Genomic DNA, 20,180 nt, shown 5'->3' with positions numbered 1-20,180 from the left:
ACGCTACACCACCGCGTCAGGCATGGGAGCGGGGGCTGGGTCCGGCTGCGCCACGAACTCTCACCTCAGCATTCGGTCACGCCAACCCCCCAGTGCTTCTACTGTTCTGCTTTAGTTTGGGTTATGTGGTCCAGGGATGTCTGAAAATCGTTTGGATCATTAGCTGGCTTGACTTCCATGATCTATATGTCAGTCCATCTCTGGTGAAGGGAGAACACAGGAGGGTGATGGCAATCTGTACAATCTCTGTTGAAGTTAATCTGTATGACATACATCTACCATATAACATTTGCTTGTGTTGTGGTACATTGCACGCTTGAAGTTTACAAATTAAAATATGGTGGCCAGTGGACAGAATTTGAATTTTTAAAGGATTTTCTATGTTTAAATAATAATAATGAAAATAGCATGCATTGAATACTTCAGCAAATTGCCAAACGCATGTTTACTAGAAGCAGAATTTATACAGATGGCAGAGAACTGTGCATTTTCCTTGACTGGCACAGATCAGATGCTTTTGCTTCACTTATCCAGATACAGTATTTTATACAGATTCATTCCAACTTCAGTCATCCTTCTCAGGCTCCATTTTAGTTTGGTAGCCTCATATTTTTTTCCTTGCCCTCCTTATGATTTTAGATCTTTCCCTCAGGACATTACCAAGTGTACCAAGCATACATTGTCTAATTGGGGTTTTGGTGCATAGGTGCACTACAGTAATGTCTTTATAATTTCAGGTTTTGGTGCAGGTGTGAACTACAATAATACCTTTATAATTTGGCACTCCAAAGTAAACAGTAATGCGGCCCACATTGTGCCCCCTCACCCTCCTGTCAAGCCCAGTTCTGACCAACAATCCTGTCTAAATAATGTGTCCGAGTTTCAGGTGGACTGAAACTCTGACACATGATTCAAAACCTGGACTGTCCAGGTAAATCCTGGACAGGTGGCAACCCTAAATTAGACAAAAGCTACCCTTGCAGTGGGGTCCCACCAATCTGCAAGGGTTAAATGCTGATTAAGTCTTGGGGGCTGGCTGCACTATTCTCCCCTTCTTCCACTGGCACTATGGACAGTCCCTTGGCATTATCACATACATTGTAGGATGAGGCAGGATTGCAATTATGGCTGGAAGCACCTTAGAGAGGGACCGTGTTATATGAGGAAGAAGGTAAATATTAGATCTCGCTCCTGCATCCCTAGACAGGATGGCAGTTAACCTTTGCACTGCCCCATTGCAAGTTTAGATTTTGTCCAATTCATGGAGATGGGCTTTAAATATCATCATGTAATGCATGGCTCAGTGAGTGATTTAAAATGTAAAAAGCCTGTCTAAAAGACTTCTAGCATTATAATAATAATTCATTTTAAGTACTCTGCAATTCCACATTTCTTTCTATTCATTCTGAATTTTAAATCTAGCTGTATTTAGAATAGGAACAGGAATAAGGTCTTGTAATTGTAAATCTTCCATTATAAATGCTGAATGTTCCATTCCCTAATGATGACCTTTGATTGCTCAGCAGTCTCCCTTGTGCTTAGACTGAAGGTTTAAAGGTTTCGCCATCTAATCACTTTTTCTTCCCTTACAGAATGGTCTGCCTGATACACAAGCCAAATTCCACATTATGTTTTTGTTTTTTGCGGCTGCCATGTTTTCTGTCAGTTTGTCCTCCCTCTTTGGCTATCACTGTTGGCTTGTCTGTAAGAACAGATCTACATTAGGTGAGTTTTAGTTAGTTTTATAATTTACAGGTCTTAATGAACAACCTACATGGAGATTGAAGCACCACACTACTGCTAAGAAGTCCAGCAAACTTCAGTTGATTTACATTGTGTTTAATCGAGCCCTGTTGAAAGGGGGGTTTTTGGCCCCTAAATGCATTGGATACTTTTTGGATTGTCCCTCTGACTTTTATTGGAATAACGTTTTATCTGGACCTCTTAGCAATGGTGTGGAGCTTCTATTTTCATTCTTGTTACATTACACTATAAGCCAAGGAGCCTGTGAAAATCCTCTGGGGCAGGAGTGTTCAACTCATTTCATTGCTGGCCACATCAGCATTATGGTTGCCTTCAAAGGGCTGGTTGTAACTTTAAGACTATATAAATTTATCTAGTGCTTTTTTTCTTAGAAAAAAGGTGCAGGAAGTTAACCACACCCCCAGCCGAACCGCATCAAACAGTGGGTGTGGCAAACAGTGGGAGGATCTTAAAGGGGCGATCAATACCACGAGTGCATTATGTGCAGCGTTCAGGAATGCGCTATATACAGAGTGCAGAGTTCAGGGGTGCGCTATGTACAAAGTACAGAGTTCAGGGGTGCCCTACGTATATAGCGCATAATTCCAGGGTTCGCTACATACTAAGTGCAGGGTTCAGGGGTGCGCTATGTACAGAGTGCAGTTTCAAGGGTGCCCTATGAATGGAATGCAGATTTTAGGGGTGTGCTGTGTATAGAGTACAGGGTTCAGGAGTGTGCTATGCACAGTGTTCAGGGTTCAGCTCTCTTTCACAGGCTGTCCACATCTCACTTCCACCTCTCCTCAGCTCTGAGCTCTGCACTGCTCTCCTCATCCCTCACCTCTGCACATAACTCCCTCCACAGCCCTCATCTTCCCACCCAAACACTTTCTTGCATCTCACCTACCCGGCCTGGCTCTAGTACCTCCCGGCAGTGTGGGCTGCATCTGTGCACCCGGGCAAAAACGTGGATCACAGTGCAGCTTACCACCCCACCCTGCATCTGCATCTCCCTTGTCCCTGTCTTAAGCTGCTGAAAGGAAAGCTGTCCTTGTAAACACTGGAGGCTACTGTGTTTACAAGTGACAGTGGTGAGCGGGAGGCGGAGGGTGAAGCCTTGGGTGGGAGGGCCACATAAAATGGCCTCGTGGGCCGGATTCCTTGTTTTTGACACACGTGCTCTGGGGTGTAAAAGCCACCTGCCCAAGAACCAAATTATTTACATCAATACTTTAGGATAGCAATACCAATAAGATAACCTTATGGGACCTGCACTTTTTTGCTTTTTTGTTTTTTGCAGTGTATATCCAGTCATTACCCAAATTTACTGACAACCTCCCAATCCCCCTCTGGAGCTTGTCAGTTCCTGTGGATGTAGACCTGCCCTTAGAACCCTTATCTCCTAAGCGCCCTTGTGTGAAGGCTTTTGGTAGTCAAGGCAGCAATGTAATATGACAGAGCATATTGAGGGATAGGCAGATTTCTGTAGTTGAGCAGGCAGGGCTGACAACACTTTTTGGGATTTAAGCACAAAATAGGCACTGTGCTATCCACTCAAACAGAAAGTTAGGAATACGCTGGATTATTGGCAGATCAGCAGGTATTTTGTTGTATTGTAAATGGATAGAACATGGGGAACAAAATGTACATGTATTATAGAGGTGTACTAAATATGGTATTTTTCATTTTGCCATGATACACATTTTACGTTTTTAAAGTGACATTTTAAATGTTTTATAAATTATTTGTTAAACCTCGTTATTACATAAATCACATATAGTAAGATTCATCCATGTTATTCAATTTTCAAATCATGTAATTTCTAGAGCTCAAAAAAGGGCAACGGCTTGTTGCCTTGTTGGCAGGCTATACAGACTAATTATTAATAATGTCCCTGGGGGTATCCCTCCTCCGAGTCATTTAGTTTTATATTTAGCACAACAGCTACATAGAGCATAAATCTTATCATTTACTGGCTGCATGTGGGAAATATTAAAGCAGAACTCCTAGCAGAATACAAAAAACACTGGGTAATGCAATATATGCATAAAAAATATTGTTAAATTACTTACTAGTGTAAGTACCTGAATTTGATATGGCATCAGCATCTTGTAATTCCCATACAGCAGAGCTTAGACTGGGAAGGGCAACATAAGCAGCTGGTCTGGTGTGCTGCATGTCGATATGCTGACATGGAACATGCTGCCAGAAGTAGAGAGCAGAGGGGTCATCTCATCATTGTGTTGTTGCTCTTTCATGGTCCACTCATTAAGCTGTGGGCAGGGAGGTGATATAGCTTAAATGCAGCAAAGATAAGTCAGGTCAGTGGCCTAGCTCTGCCATCTGATAGGGCTGTGTAAATCTTATGAAGATAAAACTAACACGAGTGCACCAATCTAGTGCAGCAAAGTTACTTTAATGAACTGAAAAAGTAATAAAATACACTCATGATCAGTGGCAGCTGGTGGTATATTTAGTTTTTTGGAGGGGGAGGGCGGCAAACAATGCATCCACAGGTACCTCCCGTCACTCCCCCCAGTCGGTCATGTCACCGGCCCTGCACTTACCCCATGTTGGTCGCGACGGGTCCATTCTTCCCCTGCATCTCCTTCTCCCCTGCATCAAGCGACGTATGTCTCCATCCTCCTCTTCCTAGGCGGCCAATTGGATCGCCTCTCCTTTCGGATGACGGGTCTCATGACCCACTTCCTGATTGGCCAGTAGGAGAATCAGTGTGACAATAGCGAATATTAATTCGCTATTGTCACAAGTGGGTGTGCTCTGCGCCCTGAGCCCACCTTTTTTTAAGCCTATTAGAGGCTTTGCCTCTAATCACATGCTCCAAAAAAAAAAACCCATTGGAATCCATGCGTCCTGTGCCCCACATGTAGGATGTCGGATGCGTGGATGGGGGGCGGCGCCCCTGCGCCCCATATTGAACGGGCCGCCACTGCTCATGATGGTGTGAAATAGACAGTTATCTACGGTTCAAACAACAACCCACCCTGTGGAATCCAGGAGCCATTTTGCGATGACCAGTGGGGGGGGGGGGGGGGGGCCAAACACTGAGTTACATCCGAGGATGCTGAGATCAGCTAGAAGAAGCAGAACCCATGACAAAGAGGTATTCCACACACAGAAATGCGTTGCCTTGGAGATGGACCACTCTGACAAAGGGAATGAAATTTGAAGAACTTTACTTTCTTGGCAGCGGGGCACCATGATAGAACAATGTCACAGTGGATCCCCATTTTTCTTGCCAATTACCACATCAGCGTTTAGTCCCACCTTTGGCCGCCGCAATAGGGCTCCTTTTCACACAGAAGATAACTGTGGCCCTGCTCTTGACACCATGATTATCATTGCCATGAGTGGCCAGAGTGTAGTCCTGCTTCAACAAAGGAGGTTTGCGGAAGGGTCAGAGAGTCCCACCCTTCTCTTTCATCTTTCAGTAAATACTCATAGTCCTTCAAAGCCCAACTCCCACTAAGCCCATAGGGCTCAAACCCAGAGGTCAGGTAATCACTCAAAAGCCTTCTGCGTGAAGGTGTGCCCCTACTTCTACAATTGGGGGGCTTTTTGTACATTCAGGTGGGTCCTTGGGGAGTTTGCCTTTCTGGCATGTGGATACTGAGAACACCACTTTTAGCCTACAGGCGAATCTCTTGTGGCTGGCACCTCCTTCAGTTGTCGTTCACAAAGCAATGCAGCTTCCTAGGTCTCCCAAGATTCCCCACACTTTTGGACCCCTTGTCCCTGTCTAAATCAGGTCCCGGTTTCTGGAGTTATACCCAATCTGGACTCCCACTTCCTTCCTCAGGGAATTCTTATATCTTTAAGTATTGTTGAACCTCTTGTAGTACAGTATCTGGTACCCCTCAGCATCCCTCTTCTTAAGAGTATTTCTCTGACCTGCAAACTCGACCGGGACCAGTTCTGGTTGTTACCTGCCTTTACAAGGATCTGGCCCCTCAGTGTCCTTTAGAGGCACCTGCTATTTCTTAAAGCACTGGACCTTATGTCTACCCTTGTGTCCTTTCCTTCTGATCACTGGAGGATGCTCAGACAACCTTCCCTGATGAGCCGAAGAGGTTTATCTTTTTGGAAATTTGTAGTCAGAACCCTTGTGAGGGTCCTAACACCTGCAAGCCTCATCCATACAGGTCCTCGCAGGTGTCTATCATTATTAGCTATCTTTCACTGGTAGACCAGGTTGTCCAGCTTACACCCTTGCTAAAATTGTCCAAGCACTGTGTGTTATTGGAAACAGTCCTTTAGGATGTTGAGGAAATTGTAGCATGGTCTCCTATTCTCTCAATTGCTTTCTATTCCTGGGGGCCTAGGCTCTAAACAAGACATCCACATGGTCTCTGGAGACCAGGAAGTCCCTGGCGTGACCAATCACTCTTTTTGGGTACATGAGGTAATTTCTTCCTACCACCCTTGGGGGACTCCTCTAGTTGGGGTGTCCCCATATCAAAGGATTTAGTCTGGTTACCTGGAACAGATGGCCCTCACTTCATTGGGGAAACCACCTATGAGTCAGCTTTCTGAGTTCACCTCTAGGAAGGTTTAGGAGTCCTCCCTGTGATAAGACAAGTGGCCTAGTCCCTATGCTGGGTGACACTGAGACTTCTACTCTCAACCACACTGTCTTCCTTAGAAACGATACATTGGCATCTGGCTCTCCTCAGTCAGTGGTCTCCGATCTGAAGGAAGAGGCTTGTGCACCTTGATGCTCCTCATCTCCTGCACGGCAGGCAGAAATCATTGATGAAGGGCTCAGTGTTCCTCTATATTGTCAGCAGGCAAAACATGCTGGGTTCCTGCTGTATGTATCCCTTGTTGGGGATAACACACCTCAAGAGGGCTTCATGAGATGTGATCTGTAGATTCTTGAGGAGGTTTCTCCAGAACCCGTCCTCAGTTCTGCACTTTTATCAGCTGATGTTCATAACAGTGTGGCTCAGATTCCTTTCCTCCATGACTATGGATGTTTCGCTAGACCGGAGCTGGTCAGGAGATTGTTAGACCCATGTTCTGTGCTCAAGTATAGGCAGGTCCTGCAGAGTTTCAAAGACACCGCCATTAGAGTTCCTCTCTTACTGAAGAATATGATATGATTGTTGTGTTGTGGCCTAAATTACATTATTGAATGAGGAATAAGTGATGGACTTTTGTAGGCACCACAATAACAACTTGAAAATTCAATACATTTTTATTACAAAATATATACACATTCTGTATTCGGTTTGGGTCCTGTTTGGTAACTTGAAATTGTAGAAGATTATCAAAAACCATAAATTTCCATAGGTAATAGTGTGTTCCCATGTCTTCACCATGTGAGAAAAAATCCCGCTGCAGAGCTCCACTGTATCTGTACCATCCAGCGTAGTAATGATGGGTTATGATAGGTTTTTGATAATCTCCTACAATTTCAAGTTACCAAACAGCACCCAAACCGAAATTACCTATGTCTATGCTATGTTGGTTATCTTATTAACTACAAAGCACTATTGAGCTGGGTCGCTATACTACATACAGATCAGCATATTTTTGGTGCTACATCCCTGTATTCTCCCCTGTATCCTGCATATCTTCCTCCCTTTTTTTTGTATGTTACCATGCTGGAAAAGATAATATGCCTGAGCTCCTGAAGAAGCATTCACACGCGCAACATGTAGAGCTGAGCTGAGTTACGACACACCTCCTATTCTCCAATGCTACATTGGATATTACAATCCATGATTTCATTGATTAATAATAATGCCCTGTACACACGGTCGGACTTTCCGACGGAATATGTGCGATCGGAGCTTGGTGTTGGAAATTCTGACCATGTGTGGGCTCCATCGGACTGTTTCCATCGGAATTTCCGACACACAAAGTTTGAGAGCAGGCTATAAAATTTTCCAACAACAAAATCCGTTTGCGTAAATTCCGACCGTGTGTGGACAATTCCAATGCACAAAGTGCCACGCATGCTCAGAATAAATTAAGAGACAAAAGCTATTGGCTACTGCCCCGTTTATAGTCCCGACGTACGTGTTTTACGTTACCGCGTTCAGAACGATCGGATTTTCCGACAACTTTGTGCGACCGTGTGTATGCAAAACAAGTTTGAGCCAACATCCGTCGGAAAAAATCCATGGATTTTGTTGTCGGAATGTCCGATCAATGTCCGACCGTGTGTACGGGGCATTAGTCTAACAATTTTGTCATGATAGGGTGTGTTCATATATTCCAGTGGAGCAATCATTGTACTATTAATAGTTAATGTTTTTAGCATTGTTAATGTGTATATATTTTGTAATAAAAATGTATTGAATTATAATATTATTGTGGTGCCTACAAAGTCCATCACTTAGTCCTCATTCTGTCCTTGTAATTTATCAGGATGTGGCACTTTTTTACATATCTTTGTATCCACAGTACCACGCTGTGATGTTACAAATACATTTTTTTTCTAAATTACATTATTGTGGTACAGCAAGGTGAAACCTGTTCTGAACTAAAGTATAATTTCTTAATTTAACCAATGATGAACAGCTGTCCTCAAAAAACTGCAGAAATGTAGATTTCATTTAATAATACTGTTTAAGGAGCAATAATCTGAAAATATTGACAGCACTTAGCCCCAGTTCACACCGATGCGACTTTTCATGCGATTTGACAGTTCCAAATCGCATGACAAGTCGCACCCCATTACCATTCATATCGCCGCGACTCATATCACAGCGATTATGAAAAAAGTTCCTGCACTGCTTTTTACCATTTTTATTGCGACTTATATAGACTTCTTTTAAATGAAGTTGCAAATCGCAATGAAATTGGCAGTGCAAATCGCACTAATGTGCAGCTTTGAAATCGGGCTGAAATAGCGCGATTTCAAAGTCACACCGGGGTGAACCAGGGCTTAATCAGATTCTCAACCTTTGCTAATTGTAATTATTAATACACATGATGCAGCATCATGTGATCTACTCCCAGGCTATGAATAATTTTGCCATACTCGTTTCCATCATAAATAGTGTGAAACAAAATGGAACTGAACAAAAACTTCTAACCCAGGCAAGTTAACTTTATGCAACTTTTGTGACATTAATTGATCTTTCTGTCCACCTGAAGTTGAAGGGCAGATGCATTCACTAAAGCAGTGTTAAACCCAAAAGCATTTATTATATTGCAGCTCACCAGTTCTTAGATATGATGGTTGCATTCACTTTGTTTTTTTAGGTTTTCTTTCCTTTGTTTTCATCTGGTGATCCAGCCTGTTAGTCTGTTGCTTTCAAAAGAACAAGCTCTGCAGCAGAATATTTCAGTTACAGAGATGAGACAAACCATTTAACACTAGCAGGGGCATTTACAATGATCCGCTTTTATTTATTCATGTAAAAGTTTTATACCAAATAGAAAAAAACTGTTTGCTGGAGCTGTTTATAAAGTATTAGCTGGAGTTTGGCTGCAATTTTTAATGTATTTAAAGAATATGAAAACCCAACGTTGTATATGCCTGATATGTGTCTGCTGTGCCATTTACTTGTAGGAAAATGTATCCTGTTCTCTTTCCCCTGTGTGAAATCCCTGGTGATCCTGCCAGTACCTCTGCTTTCCTATTTAAAACTGACCACACTAAGCAGGAGAGCACATTGTGGTCAGTTCTCTAGCTATGCTTGGAACTCAGTCTGCTCTCCTCTTTAGATCAGACTTGTCCTGACACCCTTGTCCTTTCACTGGGAACATCAGTGTATTATTGCTTCTCCTCCCCCCCAGCTCTTATGCAGCTGAGAACAGAGGGAATGTGATCACTTATAAGGCTCGATTCACACTAATGCGTTTTTAATGCCTCTTGCAGAAATGCAGGGACATTTTTTAACATGGGTTCCTATGGAACATGCTCACATCAATGCATTTTTGTGCCTCTGCATTTTTGGAAAGGGTCGGGAACTTTTTTTCCCGCAAAATGCAGCGTTTTGCATGAAATAGACTTCAATGAACCCATAGCCAAAATGCAAGTACCGCGTTTTTACCGCGATCTTGCCATGATTGCGTTTTGCGATTTGTGGGTTTTTTTTTTTTAGCTGTACATTTACTGTAAATTACTGGTTGCGGGAAGCCGGCCGCCGCATCCTTAACAACTGATGAGTCATCAGCTGTCAGCGGGCTTCCCCGCTGAATGTAAAAAAAAAGAATTGCTAAAAAAACTTAAAATAAAAAAAACTTTAAAAAAAAAAACCATGGGGTTCCCCCCCCAGGTCCATACAAGGCCCTTGAGTCTAGTATGGATTTGGAGGGGACCCCCCAATGCCAATATTTTTAAAAAAATGTTGTGGGGTCCCCCCAAACTCCATACCAGACCCTTATCCGAGCATGCAGCCTGGCAGGTCAGGATAGGGAGGGAACGAGTGAGCAGCCCCCCGTCCTGAACCGTACCAGGCCGCATGACCTTAACATGGGGGGGTAGATGATTTGGAGCAGGGGGGCTCTGCGCCCCCCCCACCCCAAAGCACCTTGCGCCCATGTTAATGGGGTCAAGGGCTTCTTCCCGACAACCCTTGCCCGGTAGTTGTCGGGGTCTGCGGGCAGGGGGCTTATCAGAATCTGGAAGCCCCCTGAACAAGGGGACCCCCAGATCCCGGCCTCCCCCCATGTGAATGAGTATGGGGTACATTGTACCTCTACCCATTCACCACAAAAGAGTAGTGTAGTTTGAAAAAATACAGTAGACAGTTTTTGACAAATCTTTTATCAAAAATGTCTTCTTCTTCCCCGCTTCCTTCTCTGGTCTTCCTCTATCTTCCTCCTCTGGACTTCTCCTTCTCTGACGCAGCATTAGAGGAGGGTCATCGGCGGGACTCAGCAGAGGAGGGTTGATGGCAGCAGAGGAAACAAGAACACCGGACAAAGAAGGCAGGAGAAAGAAGAAGAGGCAGCGTCAGAAGCTGAAGCCCAGAGGAGGAAGATGTGGGAGAAGATGAAGGAAGACCGGAGGAAGAAGCGGAGAAGAAGATATTTTTAATAAAAGACTTGTCAAAAACTATCTATTGTATTTTTTCACACTACACTACTTTTTTTTGGTGAATGGGTAGGGGTCCATCACCTGCATCAAAAACGCATTGAGAGCAGATCATATGGGTTCCAATGCCATAGTTCACACCAGTGCAATCACTTCCAGTGTGTTCCAGTGCAGATAAAAAAAAGTGCTGCATGCTGCATTTTCCTGCAAAGAACTGTACTGGAATGTGGCAAAACACATCAAAAGCGCACCAGAACGTACTGGAATGCATCTAAACGCATCAAAAACACATGGGAACGCATCACATGAAGAAAAAAAATGGAAACCTCGGGGGAAAAAAAAAAAGTGATAAGCCCCCCGCCCGCAAACCCCCAACAACCACCGGGCAAGGGTTGTTGGGAAGAGGCCATTGTCCCCATCAACATAGGAGCAAGGTGCTTTGGGGTGGGGGGCGCAGAGCACCCAAAGAACCCACCCCCCCTCTCCATGTTGAGTGTTTTAAAGTGTAAAAAACCCGCAAAATGCAAATTGCAGTAAAATCGCTGTAAAAACGCGTGTCCAAAAACGCGGCAAGCTCCGCAAAAAGCAGTGCAGAAGCATTCAAAAGAACTATGCATAGATGTAAATCGAGCCTAAACAAGGGAAAAAAGTGTTTATAATTTTTTTATATCTGTACACAAATGTTTTGCTTTTCATTTCTATTTTGAACTGAATAGGTTGTTTTTTTTTTTTTTTTTACAAGGTGAGCATTTACATACACTTTTACATACAATTTGGGGTGTTCGCGGCAAATTCGAAAGCCACATAACACCCTTTAAAAGTCTATGGGAGAAATCAAAAGTGCTAATTTTAAAGGCTTATATTCATGGTATTGTCATAAAAAGTGTTTGGGGACCTGGGTCCTGCCCCAAGGGACACGTATCAATGCAAAAAAAAGTTTTAAAAAACGGCCGTTTTTCGGGAGCAGTGATTTTAATAATGCTTAAATTCAAACAATAAAAGTGTAATATTCCTTTAAATTTCGTACCTGGGGGGTGTCTATAGTATGCCTGTAAAGGGGCGCATGTTTCCCGTGTTTAGAACAGTCTGACAGCAAAATGACATTTCAAAGGAAAAAAAGTCATTTAAAACTACTCGCGGCTATTAATGAATTGCCGGTCCGACAATACACATAAAAGTTCATTGATAAAAACTGCATGGGATTTCCCCACAGGGGAACCCCGAACCAAAATTTAAAAAAAACTGGCGTGGGGGTCCCCCTAAATTCCATACCAGGCCCTTCAGGTCTGGTATGGATGTTAAGGGGAACCCCGCGCCAAAATAAAAAAAAAATGATGTAGGGGTCCCCCTCAAAATTCATACCAGACTCTTCAGGTCTGGTATGGATTTTAAGGGGAACCCCGCACCAAAATTAAAAAAAAATTTCATACCAGACCCTTATCCGAGCACGCAACCTGGCAGGCCGCAGGAAAAGAGGGGTGGACGAGAGAGCGCCCCCCCCCCTCCTGAACCGTACCAGGCCACATGCCCTCAACATTGGGAGGGTGCTTTGGGGTAGCCCAACAAAGCACCTTGTCCCCATGTTGATGAGGACAAGGGCCTCATCCCCACAACTATTGGCCGGTGGTTGTGGGGGTCTGCAGGCGGGGGGCTTATCGGAATTTGGAAGCCCCCTTTAACAAGGGGACCCCCAGATCCCGCCCCCCCCTGTGTGAAATGGTAAGGGGGTACCCCTACCATTTCACAAAAAAACTGTCAAAAATGTTAAAAATGGCAAGAGACAGTTTTTGACAATTCCTTTATTTAAAGTCTTCTTTTTACCATCTTCTACCTTCTTTCTTCTTTCGTCTATCTTCCTTCGGTTTTTTCCTCCATCTTCTTCTTCCGATCCTCTGCTTCTTTCTCCGGTGTTCTCGTCCGGCATCTCCCTCCGCTTCATCTTCTTCTCTTCATCATCTTCTCTTCATCTTCTTTTCGGGCCGCTCCGCATCCTTGATGGCATGGAGGGAGGCTCCCGCTGTGTCACACTTCTCGTCTTCTGACTGTTCTTAAATAGCAGAGAGCGGGGCCAACCAGTGACCCCACCCCCCTCTGACGTCACGGGAAATGCCACAGGGAAGTCCCCGTCAAGTCCCCTTGCGTCAGAGGGGGGCGGGGTCACTGGGTGGCTCCGCCCCCCCTTATTTAAGAACTGTCAGAAGAGGAGAAGCGTCACACAGCAGGAGCCTCCCTCCATGCCATCATGGATGCGGAGCGGCCCGAAAAGAAGATGAAGACAAGAAGGTGAAGAGAAAAAGATGAAGAGAAAAAGATGAAGAGAGAAGCGTCACACAGCAGGAGCCTCCCATCCAATCATGGATGCGGAGCGGCCTGAAAAGAAGATGAAGAGAAGAAGATGAAGATAAGAAGACGAAGAGAAGAAGATGAAGAGAAGAAGATGCCGCGGAGGGAGATGCCGGACGAGAACACCGGAGAAAGAAGCAGAGGATCGGAGGAAGAAGAAGATGAAGTAAGAAACCGAAGGAAGATAGAAGATAGAAGATGGAAAAAAGAAGACTTTAAATAAAGGAATTGTCAAAAACTGTCTCTTGTCATTTTTAACATTTTTGACAGTTTTTTGTGAAATGGTAGGGGTACAAGTACCCCCTTACCATTTCCCACAGGGGGGGCCGGGATCTGGGGGTCCCCTTGTTAAAGGGAGCTTCCAGATTCTGATAAGCCCCCCACCCGCAGACCCCCACAATCACCGGCCAGGGGTTGTGGGGATGAGGCCCTTGTCCTCATCAACATGGGGACAAGGTGTTTTGGGGGGCTACCCCAAAGCACCTTCCCAATGTTGAGGGCATGTGGCCTGGTACGGTTCAGGATGGGGGGCGCTCTCTCGTCCCCCCCTCTTTTCCTGTGGCCTGCCAGGTTGCATGCTCGGATAAGGGTCTGGTATGGATTTTTGGGGGGACCCCACGCCAAATTTTTTTTTTTAATCTTGGTGCGGGGTTCCTCTTTAAATCCATACCAGACCTGAAGGGTCTGGTATGAATTTTGAGGGGGACCCCTACGTCAATTTTTTTAAAAATTTTGGCACAGGGTTCCCATTAATATCCATACCAGACCTGAAGGGCCTGGTATGGAATTTAGGGGGACCCCCACGCCAGTTTTTTTTTTAATTTTGGTTCGGGGTTCCCCTGTGGGGAAATACCATGCAGTTTTATCAATGAACTTTTATGTATATTGTCGGACCGGCAATTCATTAATAGCCGCGAGTAGTTTTAAATGACTTTTTTTCCTTTGAAATGTAATTTTGCTGTCAGACTGTTCTAAACATGGGAAACATGCGCCCCTTTACAGGCATACTATAGACACCCCCCAGGTACGATATTTAAAGGAATATTACACTTTTATTGTTTGACTTTAAGCATTATTAAAATCACTGCTCCCGAAAAAACGGCCGTTTTTAAGACTTTTTTTTGCATTGATACATGTGCCCTGGGGCAGGACCCGGGTCCCCAAACACTTTTTAGGACAATACCATGCAAATTAGCCTTTAAAATTAGCACTTTTGATTTCGAACGTTCGAGTCCCATAGACTTCAATGGGGTTCTAACGTTTGTGCGAAGTTTTGGTCTGTTCGCAAGTTCTGGTGCGAACCGAACCGGGGGTGTTCGGCTCATCCCTAATGCCAACGTCTCTGCTACTGGCTTAAAAGAACTGACGTCTATGGTTGTTCTACTCTCTAGGCTTAGTTTCTACAAGGTGCTTGTTGATTTTAAAAAAAAGTCCATAGTGTCAGGTTAGATTCTGCCTTATTATTATTATTATTATTACTTAAGGTACTTAAGGTACTTATACTTGTATAGAGCCGTCAATTTACAAAGTGCTTTACATATACAGTGTACATTCACATCGGTCCCTACCCTCAAGGAGCTTACAATATAAGGTCCCTAACTCACATTCATACATATTAGGGCCAATTTAGACAGAAGCCAATTGACCTACCAGCATGTCTTTGGAGTGTGGGAGGGAACCGGAGTACCTGGAGGAAACCCACGCAGGCTTTCCTTCTTTTTTAATCTTCATAAGAAATGGTTGAATTTAAATTGGTTGGTTTGGCACAACAGACTCTGTGCTCACATATTCTTCTTTACAATGTATGATGTTCCTCGGTTCCTTTGACTTTGAAAGCAATGCTAAAAGCCCACACTAGAGACTAGATGGCAATAATTGCTATGCTTGGCTTCACAAATAAGGAGCAGGGACTTTGAAAGGCTTGCTTTGCCTCAGGCCTATTCCAGACCATTTCCAATAAATTGTTTTGTCCCTCATTTGCCAGCTCAGCTGACAGAGCACAGTGCCTTCTTTTATGAGACGTCGGTGGTTCTGATGAATCACGGGCTATTTCTGTGGTTTATAGATTTCTATTTGAAGATGCTGTATGTGTACCTTATGTTTCTGCTTACATAGATTGTGAGATCTGCTGCTAATATTCATGATTGCATGTGTCATTGCAGCATGAACTTTAGTTTGTTCTCTTCTGATTGTACCCATAGCATGGCTTAATGTGTGCTTATATTATATTATCCCTCTACATTCCAGGGCCACCTTCTAATCTGCTCAGCTCTAGTCAGCCTTCCAGATGAATATGGAGGTTTATTGAATTGGTTTCCTAATATCTAATTGTAGATAGCAGCGGCTCTCTCCCGGGTCTCTTTCTTGTCATTGGCTGAAACAGCAGCGGCTCCTGCTACTGTCAATCACAGCACTGAGCCAATGAGGAGAGAGCGAGGGCAGGGCCAAGCCGCAATCTGTGTGTGAATGGACATCTAAGCTGCGCATGTGTGGCTCAGATCACATTACCAGCTGACAGGCAGGGGGGACGTTAATGACAGAAGAGACCACTAGGGTCTCTTCTGTTATAATAACCCTGTCTGTCTGCAGATTTTGATTTTGATTTTGATTACAAATAGTTTACTACCACTTTAATATGATTTTTTTTTTAAATGTACATTGGAGTCAAAAGATGTAGACAGCGTGGCTCGGGATTGAGCCTGCAAGTGTGCCAAAATAGGAAGCAGCTTCCTATTGTGGCACATTGAGAAGAAGAGGAGTCAGGAGCACCGGTTGGGGACCCAGCAAGAGAGGAGGATTGCGGCTGTTCTGTGCAAAACCATTGCACAGAGCAGGTAAGTATGACATATTTGTTATTTAAAAAAAAAAGTTAGGTTTACAATTAATCAATCATCACAAGAAGTGAATACCTGCAAGCGCTACACTTACACACTATTTAGAAGGCATGCACTTAACTAACAAGTGACATTATGTCCCCTTCAACATTGTATTAGTATTTGTTATTCAGATGAAATCTATTATATTGGCTTTATGACAGGCTAGAAAGGATGGCTGAGTTGAAGCCGACTTTATGTTTATTTATTCATACATTTGAAAAGATTACTGGACTGGAATTACTACATTTAGGAAAAAATTACTGACCACATTCAATAAAGCTGAACTCTAGTTCATGTAAAAGACACAAATGAATGCAGCCCTGTATTCATTGCTAAATTGTGAAATACATTTTAATTAAACTCGTTTTTTGGTAGAATGTGTGAATTGGGAGATAAAAAAATATTTTTTATACATTTGGATCATTACCTAAAATTTATCCATGTGTTATGTCTTAGAACACCTTTACACATTGCATAATTGGTTTATCATGTAAGTAGTTTAAAACTGAAATGTAAGTATAACATCAGCTATTACAGCTAAAATTTAGATCACTACTACAATTATCTCCACTTGGCTCCTGGTCCTGTGCCATGCAGCTTCCCTGATACATTGCAAATACAGGAGGTCGCTCACTTAGCACTGGTGCCATTTAGGGAGCACTTTGCATTTTGTCAATGAATACAAAGCCTTCTCTGATTGGATGAGGTGAGTATCGGTACTCATGCAAATGCTCTGATGCTTGTTTTGAAACCTGTTGTATCGGGCCAGGCATTCTCAGTGTAGCAGGGAGGGGCGGGCAGCCTGACAGATGATCGGTGCGGTGGCAGGGGGAAGTAAAAGCACCGATCTCCCTGTGTGGCTTTCAATAAAGCATCTGACAGTGGCTTCTCCTCCTCTCCCTCCCGCTGTTGTCAAATGCTTTATTGAAATCCACACAGGGAGATCAGAGCTTGTACCCGTCCCCCCCACCACCGCACTGATTGTCCCCTGTGTCCTCCACCCCTGGCTCTCCGGGTCCCCCTCCGGCTCCCCCATATGGTCCTCGCTCTCTCTCCAGGTGCCCCTCCAACTCCCCCATATGGTCCTCGCTCTCTCCGAGTCCCCTTCTGGCTCCCCCCTGCCCCAGATCTGTCAGAATGGAGAGCAGAGGAAGGATCCAGTAAATCTGTCATTTACCAGCTCCTTCCTTTTCCGAATGCACACTGATCACTGACTTTGTTCATTCATAACTGTCACTGAGCATCCTAAACTGTGTTACGATGCTTCAGTTTATGAATGGAGAGGAGCCTCTGTCTCTTCTCCATTCATCTCCAGTGCAGCTGAAGCTGCTGAGAAAGGAACTGGGGAATCTGTGTCCTCAGTCCCTTTCTCTGTCTCAAAAGGGGAGATGTCAGGGGTCTGTTTAGACTCCTGATATCTCAACAAAGCCCCCAACAAGGCTGATAAAAAAAAAAAAAAAAAAAAAAAGAAGAAAGAAGAATTATAATAAATATTTAGAGGTTAAAAAAAAAAAAAATAACATTAAAAAGAAAACACTGACACCATCCACCGCCCCCCCCCCCCCCCCCCGAAAAAAAAAGCATTGTACACAAAAAAATATAAATTGTAAAAAACAATTTAAAAAAATAAAATAAAAATAAAAAACTACTGACACAGTCCACGCCTCATCAGTGCCACCTATCAGTGCCCATTAGTGCCTCCTCATCAGTGCCCTTCAGTGCCATCTCATCAGTGCCGTCTCATCAGTGCCCATCAGTGCTGCATATTAGTGCCTCCTCATCAGTGCTGCCCCATCAGTGCCGCCTCGTCAGTGCCCATCAGTGCTGCATATTAGTGCCAGTGTCACATGACATTAAAAAAAGTATCAGTAATCTGTATCGGTGAGTCTTAAAAAATTGGTATCAGCGCAACCCTAGTATATGTGGTACAGCAATAGCAACAAGCAAACTTTGAGCGTCCGGTAAGTACAGGTGAGGTCAATCATCTCTAATTGTAGGTGAATCAGCTTTACCACCTTCCATGGCCATTGCAAAAATGTCTTCTGCTTCTGCTTTATATTATAAAGAATATAGAAGGAGGAGTATATCTTCCTATGTAACTGGAGTTCCTGATAAACAAGGGGGGGGGGGGGGGGGGGGGCTCACCAGTATCCAGTGACAATAATATCATTGGTTTGTATGGTGTTGTCATTGGGGGACAGACCAATGACCTCATGCTTTTTTTCTGTCTTGACTCACTGTAACATCACATATTTCCTTCATTTCTCCTAGAGGCTTTCAGATCACCTGTGTTCAGGCACGGCACAGATAAGAATGGATTCAGCCTTGGCTTTAGTAAGAATCTGAGACAGGTATTTGGCGATGAGAAGAAATATTGGCTGCTGCCCATATTTACAAGGTATAATAAGGTAGAATTAAGATCCAATCATGTACACATTGCTGAAATATTTCAATGTATGCTAAAGTAAATGTTGAGTATAGAAGGGATAGGACCTGTAAATGGTTTTCATTGAAGTGTGAGTCTGCGCTTGGGGAATTCCATTGTTACTGACACTGAAAGTAAGGCGTCAGTGTAACATTGATAGAGGAGAAATAATTCAATGGGATTTCTCTTCCAGTAGTACCTGCCAGGTTTAAATTAAAGGTTCAAAGATTAGAATTCTCTTACTTTTGGATGAATTTCCTCTTCCCATAATTTCTCTGGGACAGGAAGTGAGGACAAGACAAAAACAAGAAGTCTAATAGAGGTTCTAAACCTTCCCCTCCCCTGTCTATTTGCATTTAAAAAAGAAGTTTTGGCTGGAGTTCCTTTTTCATTGAGAATAATAATATTGTGCTATGGTCTAAATTACATTATTGTGGTACCAAAAGGTGAAACTAAAAGCCTCATGGCCCGTTAGAACAAGCACTCTCCATACTTCACAACAGTCTGTGCAGAACATGAATATTGTTCCTTGTTTTCCAAGGAACCTATTAAACTTTTTAGAGCTGAAGAAAGGTGGTAAAGAAAAAAAGATCATTAAGACTCCTAAGTCTTACGGCTTAAAGAGGTTGTAAACCCTTACTTATACTCAGTGAAGTAACTGGCCTCTGGTCATGGTGATACACAGAGATGTCAATCTTCTGGAGGTCCATCCCGTCACCATTTTTCCATAGCTCCCAACTGTCCCTGATTTCGAGGGTCTCTGATTTGGAGCAATGTCCCTCTCTCCCTCTTTCTCCCTCATTTGTCCCTCATTTTGGTCTGATCTATATAGTTGTATATAAAATGCACTTTTTATCTTTCAAAAAGTGTTTCCCAGCGCTAAACCTTTCATCCAAATTATAAATTGCTGCATTTGTAAATTTTAAAAGCCAATTGAAAGGAATAGTAGTGGTTAAAAAAAAAAGTCACTTGTGGATTTATTTAACTTTTTTGGTTAATTCCCCTATAAGGGGGTGTGGCAGGGGGCGTGTCCTATGCCTACATACATCTGCTAGTAGGTGTCCCTCATTCCCATCTCAGAATGTTGGGAGGTATGATTTTTCTCTTGGTGTCAGGAAAACTTGTCAGAATTGATTCATGTTGATAGCAGAGGAACAAAGCAGCAGACAGAAACAACACTTAGCGCTCTTAATTGAGACAGATGCACACTATAGAGGGATATGCTTTGTTCATATTTCATGTCGGAGGTTTACAACCACTTTAAGACTCCTTTTGTCTGCACATAATATAATATAGCACCAATGTTTTAGCCTTATTGCCATCAGCCTCAGAGCAGACTATGCCTCCGTACTCCTGTTAAGTCTTAGGTGGCATCACCTATTCCTGTCGGAATAAAAGTACCTTCCTACTAGGAGGCTGATGGTCTTTTCCAAAGGGGCCTCATATATTCAGACTAAATGTGTAAACTCTAACAGTGTTTATTTGCGTTCTGAGGTAGTAATCATTTATATTCACTTACCTATCATTATCATTTTTATATAGATCAGATATGCGTAAATATATATTACAAGTATATTATTTTGGTGATAACCTTTTTCTGCTGATTTGCAGTCTCGGTGATGGCTGCTCCTTCCCCACATGCCTGGTGAACCAAGATCCTGAGCAAGCATCCACACCTACTGGAGTCAACATAGCAACAAAAAGGTAAATTGTCTGTAGCTTTAACAAGAATTAAATTGTCTTACTAGGAGATTTCATGCAACCAGATTGTTCTGGT

At 43.4% G+C, this 20,180-nt stretch overlaps 1 protein-coding gene across 2 annotated transcripts in view; it reads left to right on the top strand.

Moving 5' to 3' along the window:
• The window catches only part of ZDHHC2 (zDHHC palmitoyltransferase 2), a 167,985-nt gene that overhangs the window by 97,127 nt on the left and 50,678 nt on the right, over nucleotides 1–20,180 (top strand). For both annotated transcript variants that reach the window (XM_073608151.1, XM_073608141.1), the window contains exons 8-10: nucleotides 1,593–1,725; nucleotides 18,250–18,376; nucleotides 20,015–20,107. In XM_073608151.1, the coding sequence (XP_073464252.1) occupies nucleotides 1,593–1,725; nucleotides 18,250–18,376; nucleotides 20,015–20,107 (353 nt within the window). The remainder of the gene's footprint in view (nucleotides 1–1,592; nucleotides 1,726–18,249; nucleotides 18,377–20,014; nucleotides 20,108–20,180) is intronic.

Source organism: Aquarana catesbeiana, linkage group LG01, assembly GCF_042186555.1.
Source record: "Aquarana catesbeiana isolate 2022-GZ linkage group LG01, ASM4218655v1, whole genome shotgun sequence".
NCBI classification, from domain to species: Eukaryota; Metazoa; Chordata; class Amphibia; order Anura; family Ranidae; genus Aquarana; species Aquarana catesbeiana.
The sequence above is the reverse complement of the archived record's forward strand: the minus strand, read 5'-3'. Positions and strand labels throughout refer to the sequence as shown.